Below are 9,199 nucleotides of genomic sequence, written 5' to 3' on the forward strand. Positions count from 1 at the left end.
GTGTGTACTACAATGCAAGGATGTTATAGTGACATATGTCTCTGTGTGTGTACTACAATGCAGGGATGTTATAGTGACATATGTCTGTGTGTGTGTGTACTACAATGCAGGGATGTTATAGTGACATATGTCTCTCTGTGTGTGTACTACAATGCAGGGATGTTATAGTGACATCAGATCTTTTGAAGATACAGACCTTTGGTGGAGCACAAGTCTGGATTCTCAGAAGTTTTCATTTCTGATATAATGTGAGTAACGTATCTTTTTTTAAGAAGGTTCAACCACAAAAGGCCATTGTCTTAGGGTGTCCTGATCCCCAGAACAGTTGAACAGGGACTTGAGGGGAGACCTGGAAGAGAATGGGGGACAAAGAAACACAAAGAATGGACAGCAAGTCTGATGATCAAGCTGACAAATTTTTTTTTTTTTTTTGGCTTTGGTTCAACTAAATCATTTATTTTCCTTGAAGAAATGACTGAAAAACACAACTCTAGAAAAACAAGGCTGAGACAGCATTCTTCGTGTTGCATAACAAAACCAACCCTTTAGGAGACACGGTCATAATGCCCATGGCGGGTCTAGCTATGGAGATGTGAAATCCATGCTTACAAGTTTCATAACTGAAAGAGAGGAAAAAAGCCAAAGGAAAAACTCCAAATAAAGGCTGCATATACATGATGTCCCTTTTGCATTGCATGTCAGAAGGGAGGACCAGCAGCAGCTCAGCCCCTCTAAGTAAACCAAGGGCAAAACCCTGCAGACGACCTTGGCACCAGACCTCAGGGCTTAGCAGTCTCCAGTTGCAGGCCACAGTCCTTGAGGTCATTTGTACCTGCACGAGCCTTCTCCACCTCCCCTCAGCTCATGGCTGCCCTGCTAGGACTAGAGCGGAGGGCTTCTCATGTAAATAAACACAATTGGAGGATGGCTGGAGGCCTCTTGTCTACTGGGAAATCATTTTTCAAGCTTCGGGATAAGAAACCTTATACAATTTGCATAAACAGTTAAGAGTAAACGAGATTATTTGGAATAAATGCAAGTAACGTATTTTGACAGTGGCAGATTCAGTCGCTACTGAAGACGGTATTTTGGGGGTAAAAAGACAACTCGGGGTTTGCTGTACAAGATCCTGGAAGGCACAGAACGACCCCCAAGTTCAGTCTCTGTATTTTCATTGTCTCGTGATTCCCTTGTTCAACCAAGCACCAGAGGGGATGTGTAAGCGCTTGTACACTTAGGGTTTGAATTGCTCTAGAAATTGGTAAAAACCTCAGTTAACCAGGGAGTAAGAAGGGACTGGAAGGTTCTGACAAAGTGCAGTTCTAAATACATGTTTAAATGAACAACAAACAACAACAAAACAAAACGAAAAAACTTAAAGGAAAAGTGATATAATGCTGTTTTGTTCCAATGCTACAGCCTCAGCTCACGATGCGAGGAGTGACGTCTGCCACATGGGAAGGGGTTGCTGTGGTCAAGCAGCGCATGGGTGGGTGGGTGGCGTGTGTGAACAACACAACATCACACTGGACCATGGTCACTGCCTAACACAGGTCAGCCCCTCAAGGTGTAGGTGGGCAGGGGCACCCAGGAGCCTGGGCAAACCGAGGCTCAGGCCTCCTAGAGCCTGCAGGGCAGGGTTAGTGGTGATGGTGATGGGTGGGGCAGCGGCGGTAAGGTGGGCAGTGTTGGGGCTCATCTCGCACACGGCGCTTTCCCTGCTCTTCCTGGCAGCAGCAGAAAGACTGGGGTCCTTGTTGCTGAAAAAATAGACTCTGAAGAAAACCCTTGCTGTCCTCTTGTAGCCGCGGGCACAGATGAGGAGTGATGGCTTCCCAGGACAGCAGTGGGTGGGTACCACCCCCGCCAGAGTGGGTGTCCAGATGGCGTCACGTGTAGGGGCCTTTTACAGTTAGTCATTAAAAAATATGTTGATTTTCTGAATATCAAGTCTCCTTACTAGTTTTAAATAGCTTATAACAAAAGTGTAAATGTTAGAATGTTCTAGCAAGCCTAGGACCAGCTACAAGCCACAGAGCCAGTCTCAACTCTGGCTGCAGCTGGGGGACATGGCTTGCTCACTTGAACTTGGCCAGTAGAAAATTTTGCAGTGGATTCCAAAAGTATGTGGTTACAAACACTCGCTTGGTAATAGGCACAGTAGAGACGTTGTGCTGTGTGGCTGCAGAGGCATGGGCCGGGCCTGCAAAGCCACGTACCCGCCGCCCTCTGCGCACACATAGAGGTCCATGTGGCGGCAGTGGCAATCACTGCCCAGGCTAGGGATCCAGCTCAGTGTTGCTCTCACCTCCAGAATGCTCAGGCGGTGGCCGAGGCCACAGCTGCTCCTGAAGCTCTTTCACCACCTTCTCTAGATGCTCACGGGCCTCACGTTCCCGCAGCAGGTCAGCTCGAAGCTGCTAACGGTCGGCCTCTGCATGCTGCAGCTTCGCTTACAGGTCCTCAATCTGGGCTGAGTACTTAGCACGCAGGCGCCTGGCCTTACAGCCCTTGTCACACACCCGGACCTGCTGCGCCTGCTCCAGCTCTCGCTTCAGGCGCACCCGGGACTCGTTGGCCTCTTTCATCTTCTTCTCATTTTCAGCTCGGAGCTGCTCAATCTCTTTCCTCAAACTGCGTTTGGCCTCTGTGGCTTGCCGCAGTTTCTCCTTCTTGGCCACACGCAAGAATTCTAGCTCCTGGTGCAGGCTGCGCTTAGCCTGCAGGGCTGCTGTCAGCTTTTCCTCTTGCTTAACTCACATTTTGACCACCTCATGCAGGAACTTTTCTTTGGCTTTCTTGGTATCCAGGCCGCCCTCCAGGGCTTGCTGCAGGTGCTCCAACTCTGCCTCCAGCCCACTTGGGGCATCAACATGGGCTGCAGCATCAGGGCCAACCACAGGTGGAGCATGCATGCCTGGGGAGCTTAGATCCTTGGCAGAGCTGGACGAGGTAAAGGATGGAGAGGACCAGGAGGACAAGGAGGAGGTGAATTCCTCTCTACTTTCAACTTCAACCTCGACCTCAGAATCCTTGTTTTCCTCTGCAGCAGCCACAGGTGTCAGCATGTCTGGGGCTCCTGGTGTGTCCATAGTCAGCTTCCGCTTTCGTGGCTGGATACAAGTAGTAAGAGGCTCTGGTGCCGGGGAGACCACGGTGGTGCAGGGTGGACTATTCACAACCTTTTGCTGGCTTGGTGGTGCTAGGGCCACGGCTATCTCAAAGCTCTTGTAGGAGTAGAAGCTGTCTTGAATCAAGGCTGGGAGGTGTGGGGATGTCTTTTTCTCACTTGCAGACACTGCAGGGCAGGAAAGCAGAAAGGCGCTGGCGAGGGTGAGTGCAGCTGAGGCTCTGGGGCACCCTCCGCTTGTACTTGTTGGCATAGTCGAACTTCTCCTTCAGTCGTCTAGGCAGCGGCCAAGGTGGGCCTGCTCCTCCTTGCCCGTGTAGTCCTGGCTCAGCAGGATTTAGGCCCGCCAGTTGGCTGAGTCGAAAGCTGACAAATTTTTATTTTTCCCACACAGGTTATATACTAATAGGACCAGGAAGGGGGTGGAGGGGGGGTCACTTTGTCTCTGGGTAAATGCACCTGTTCCCAGGAACAGAATATTGACTGGGTAAACAGTTCAGCAGGAAGATCAGAACAGAATGGCACCTATCCACAAGATTTATAGCTATTTGTTCTCCACTGACTTCAGGATCTATGTCTATTTGTACTCAGCTGTGCTAGTACTTTCCCACAGAGGCCAAGAATTTATGCCAGCAAGCACTTAAGGCAGTAAATGTTCAAACAAGGTTGCTCCCAACATTAGGGTTTTATTGCTTTGAAGAGACACTATGACCAAGGCGACTTTTCTAAACTTAATTGGTGCTGGCTTATGGTTTCAGAGGTTTAGTCCATAAACATCATGCCAGGAAACATGGCAGAATGTAGGCAGACATGGTGTGCTGGAGGAGCTGAGAGTTCTACATCATGATTCACAGGCAGCAGAAGGAGACCGTGTGGCGCACTTAGAGCAACTTAAGCATAGAAGACTTCAAAGCCGACCCCCACAGTGCCCCACTTCCTCAAACAAGACAACACCTACTCCAACAAGGTCACACCTCTTAATAATGCTACTCCCTATGGTCAATAATTCCAACACATGAGCCTGTGGGAATCATCCCTATTCAAACCACTACAGCCACCCTAAGCATTAAGAGAAGAGACACCAAGTTCCAGCTGCCGTCTTCCTTAGCTATTCATATCTATCTCATTCTTCACCCAGTGAAGAATGAGATAGATATCATTTGCACCATAAGGACCTGTGCAAAGGTAATGGCTGCAGGTCAGGAAGAGATGGCCAGAGACTCAACCTGCCAGCCCTTGATGCTGGCAAAGCCCAGAGAAGGTAATGCATACGACCTATCATGAGTACTGTGGGAGCCTGTGTGCGTGTGCGTGTGCGTGTGTGTGTGTGTGTGTGTGGCTCCAGGTTAGCAATAAACATCAGAGGCAAGAGACAGACATAGAGTCCAGTAGAGAGATGGAGATAGAGTGAAAGGAAGTTGCTGAATGATGCTTGGGAAAGATTGTAGGGTTTGCTGACAGGTAAAGCTGAAGAGAGGAACCAAAGATGTTCTTCCTTGTGGAAGGTAGGAAGGTGTGATTCCATGAACCTGGAGGGGCTCCTCAGGTAAACCATGACCCTGTCCTGAAGCACCAAGGAGATTACTTTATTTGGCGAAAAGGTCTTTGCAAATGTAATAAGTTATAATGGGGTCATAACAGACTATGAAGGCCACGACATACACGCTGTACTACAAGAAATGGGACCATGACAGAGGCACACAGAAGATGAGAGCACACACGGAGAAGACAGAGTTGGCAAGCCAACAACAGAGGGCACAGGAGGACAGAGGCCACAGCTACTGCCCTGTGACATCTCAGTTTCAGACATCTGGCCTTCACAATCCTAAGATTATTTGTAGTTTCTGTTTTTCTTTCTCTCTTTGTTTTGCTTGCTTTGTTGTTTTTGTTTTCATGATTCTGCAATGGAGCCCAGAACCTCACTTGAGCTACACAGTTATCTACATGGGGCTACAGATGTCCAGTAAGACCTTTGTGTTTATTTCTTCATTTAAATCACTAGCTCTACAGATGTCTGTGATGAAACCCTAGCAAAGGGAGGCCATGGGGAGCACGGCATGAGGGTAACAGCTAGGCCACATGGCTTCCTAATGATACAGACTGAAAACACAATATACAAACTCTTGGGTTGAATACAGTGGATTTATTTAATGATTCAGGTACAGCATTTAACAAACAGAGAGCTCCTGGTTGAGTCAATGGGAGAATCCCTTCCCATGTGACTTTACTTATGGGTCTCCAGTGCCACCATGCCCTGGAGATTAAATTCCAAAAGAGTAGGGCTCAGGCAACTGGGAGGGGGATGAAGTTGAGGGCTGGAATGACAGGGACCAGTGAGAGCCTCTGTTCAGAGGATATCCATCCAGTCTCAGAATGTCCCCAGCAACTGAACTGGAGCCTTGGAATTCTTGAAAGGCCGAATGATGAAAGTAGGAGAGAAGGGGAATTTAGGAGTTGGGCAGAACTCAAGACACGATATGCCCCATAACCTCAAGGCTGCAGGCTGGGTGCTGATAATGGCACTCCACCCTGGCAAAATTCAGAGAATAGATACAGACTTTTTTCAGGATGTCAGAATACAGTTTTGGTTAATCCTTGAGGTCCAGATTTTCAGGAGGTTTGTAGACGGAACCTCAGATCTTGCACTGGCAGCACACAGGGGCACAGCAGCTGGACTGGCAGCAGCAGGGCTTGCAGCAGCTAGACTGGCAGCAGCAGGGCTTGCAGCAGCTGGACTGGCAGCAGCAGGGCTTGCAGCANCAGCTGGACTGGCAGCAGCAGGGCTTGCAGCAGCTAGACTGGCAGCAGCAGGGCTTGCAGCAGCTGGACTGGCAGCAGCAGGGCTTGCAGCAGCTGGACTGACAGCAGCAGGGCTTGCAGCAGCTGGACTGGCAGCAGGAAGACCCACAACCTGAAGAGCAGCAAGGCTTGCAGCAGCTGGACTGGCAGCAGCAGGGCTTGCAGCAGCTGGACTGACAGCAACATGACCCACATCCTGAAGAGCAGCATGGTTTACAGCAACTAGATTGACAGCAGCAGGGCTTGCAGCAACTGGACTGGCAACAGCCACCCTTGCAGCCCCCACAGGAGCCACAGCCTCCCTTGCAGCCNCCACAGCTGGAGCAGGAACAGGCTGGCACACAGCAGCACACAGGCTTGCAGCAGCACACAGGCTTGCAGCAGCTGGAGCCACAGCCCCCACAGCTGGAGCCACAGCCTCCTGAACAGCCACAGCAGGTCATGGTTCTGGAGTTTGGTTGAGGATGGAGTAGGTCAGAGGAGCAGGTGGAGAGGAAGTGTGCAGATGTGGAGCCTCCTGAGTCTGGGCCTTTATATCCCTGTCCAGGTGTTTATACTCAGCACATGATCACTTCTTATGTTTACATGTAGACAAGACTTATTTTTAGTCTTTGCAGTCCAATGAGCTACTGTTAGTTCAAGGAAGGAGGAAAGGAAGGAAAATAGGAATTGAGGAAGGAAGGAATAGAGAAAGGAAGGAGGAAGGAGGAAGAAAAAAGTTAAGGACAGGAATGGAAGGGGCTGTCAATCTTTTCAAACATTTTAATATTTAATATTTAATTCTGTTTTTCTTCTGGATGATATTTATTGCTGTCTTCGAAGTCTGCCCATTTTTCCTTCAGCGATGTCTAATATGTCGTTAAATCCATCTATCATATTTTTACTTCACAGTGATTTTTATCTCTATAAGTTCTCTGTGGATATTTTATACTCTTTGTTGGGCAGAGGTGAAGGCTCACATGACTGGGAATCAGAAAGGCTCAATATCCATGCCTCAGTGCCAAATGAGGCATCAAGAACATGGCTGGCTATCAAGGGGGGGGGCACCCTTCCTGTGGACCAGTTTTTCTAAGACTACAATCTGCAAATGGCAAGAACCTTCCCTGTCTCCAGCCTAAGTCTAGCACAGAGGCAAAGCCATTCCCACACTTGAACTGGCAACTGGTGGAGGGGAACGCGAGGGGTGCAAGCCAGTCAGGGAAGCTGAAGCTGACATCTGACTGGGTTCCACTATATGCTATTCTGCTTAGTTTTTCTATCAGTTTGACACAAGCTAGAGTCATCTGGGAAGAGCTAACCTCCATTGAGAAAGTGCCTCTATTAGATTGGCATGTAAGTCTGTGGGGGCATTTTCTTTTTCTTTTCTTCTTTATTTATTTTATGTATATGAGTACACTGTAGCTGTACAGATGGTTGTGAGCCTTCATGTGGTTGTTGGAAATTGAATTTAGGATCTCTGCTTGCTCTGGTCGGCCCTGATCGCTCTAGTTGGCCCCGCTTGCTCAGTCCCTGCTCACTCCGGCCCAAAGATTTATTTATTATTATAAATAAGTACACTGTAGCTGTCTTCAAACACACCAGAAGAGGGTGTTAGATCTCATGGATGGTTGTGAGCCACCATATGGTTGCTGGGATTTGAACTCAGGACCTTTGGAAGAACAGTCAGTGCTCTTACTCACTGAGCCATCTCACCAGCCCTGGGGGCATTTTCTTGATTGATGTGTTGTGGGAGGGCTCAATCTACTGGGGTCAGTACCACCCCTGGGCAGATGGTCCTGGACTGTCTAAGAAAGCAGGCTGAGCAAGCCATGGAGAGCAAGCCAGTGGGTAGCTTTCTTCCACAGTATCTGCTTCAGATCCTGCTTCTAACGTCCTGCCCTGACTTCCCTTCATGTTGGACTGTAAGCTCTAAGATGAAATAAACTCTTTCTCCGAGGGTGCAAAGGAGTCTCTGCTGTTGATGTGCTTTGACTGTCTTCCCAGGAGTCATATTCTGGGTCTCATGATAATCCTACTCTTAGTCCTTCAAGAACTACCACGCTGATTTCCATAACAGCTTCGGTTTTCCCTCCAGCAGCGTTGGAAGGTTTCTCTTCATCTTGCCCATTATTTGCTTTTAACGGTAACCATTTTGACTGGGATGAGGCAGAGTCTAGTATCCTTTGGATTTTTCGTTTCTTTGATGGTAAGAATATAACTGCCTTCTGAGAGGCATCCAGCAGTTGATGGAAACAGATGCAGAGACCCAGAGCCAAACATTAGGTGGAGCTCAGGAGATCCTGTGGAAGAGTGGGGGCAGGGACTGAGGAAGCCAGAGAGGTCAAAGAAAACCTATAGAACTAACTAACCTGGGCCCATGGGGGCTCACAGAGACTACACCACCAACCAACGAGCATGCATGGGCTGGACCTAGGCCCCTACACATTTGCAGCGGATGTGCAGCATGGTCTTCATGTGGGGCTCCTAACAATGGGAGCAGGAGTCTCTGACTCTGTTGCCTGCCTTTGGATTTCTTTTCCCTAGCTGGGCTGCCTTGGCTGGCCTCAGGGGGAGAGGATGCACTTAGTTCTGCTGTGACTTGATGTTCCAGGGCAGATTGGTACCTATGGGGGTTTCTCCTTCTCTGAGGAGAAGGGGAGAGTGTAATGGAGGATGGGGATGGGACTGGGAGGAGCAGAGGGAGGGGGGCTGTGATCAGGATGTAAAGTAAGTGAATAAATAAAGTAATGAAAAAAAAAGAAAAAGAAGAATGTTGACTTTCTCAGTGTATTTTTTGTATTTAATTTTTAAGGCTTATTTATTTTATTTGGTGTGTATGAATGTTTTGCCCGCACGCCTATGCCATGTGTACCTAGCATCCTCAGTGAGCAGAAGAGGGCCTCGGATCTTCTGGAACCAGAGCTGGATGTAAACCCAGTGGGTTGGTTGTAAGCCATCGAGTGGGGCCAGGCACCAACCTGGGTGGTCTGCAAGAGCAGCTGGAGCTCTCAACAGCTGAGCCATCTCTCCAACCCCGTGCTTCATCTTTTAAAAAAATCACCGTATCAACTCTTTGAGAATTTCCTGCAATTTGTTTAGATAACATTTACACAACTACTCCCTGTGAGTCTTCCCAGGCTCATTCCTACTTTCCTATCCCCCAATTTTCATGTCTTGTTTTATTTTATTTTGTTGATTATCTCCAGTGTGAAGACAGCCATTGCTACACTCCCCAGTCCACAACACTCACTACAGCAGCTTTTGTTGGCCTCCACTCATGAAAATCCACCT

The 9,199-nt window shown here is 48.6% G+C and overlaps 1 protein-coding gene and 1 pseudogene across 1 annotated transcript; both read right to left on the minus strand.

The window, feature by feature from the left end:
- Window positions 1-2,279: 2,279 nt before the first annotated feature.
- LOC110328218 lies at window positions 2,280-4,412 on the minus strand (annotated as a pseudogene).
- Window positions 4,413-5,763: 1,351 nt separating this feature from the next.
- LOC110328290 (keratin-associated protein 5-4-like) lies at window positions 5,764-8,383 on the minus strand. The gene is made up of 2 exons (XM_021207775.1): window positions 8,351-8,383; window positions 5,764-6,468 (listed from the first exon to the last, which is right to left on the minus strand). The coding sequence occupies exons 1-2, from the start codon at window positions 8,381-8,383 to the stop codon at window positions 5,764-5,766; spliced, it is 738 nt and encodes a 245-aa protein (XP_021063434.1).
- Between the last annotated feature and the right edge of the window lie 816 nt (window positions 8,384-9,199).

The sequence above is a fragment of the Mus pahari genome, chromosome 1, assembly GCF_900095145.1.
Source record: "Mus pahari chromosome 1, PAHARI_EIJ_v1.1, whole genome shotgun sequence".
NCBI classification, from domain to species: domain Eukaryota; kingdom Metazoa; phylum Chordata; class Mammalia; order Rodentia; family Muridae; genus Mus; species Mus pahari.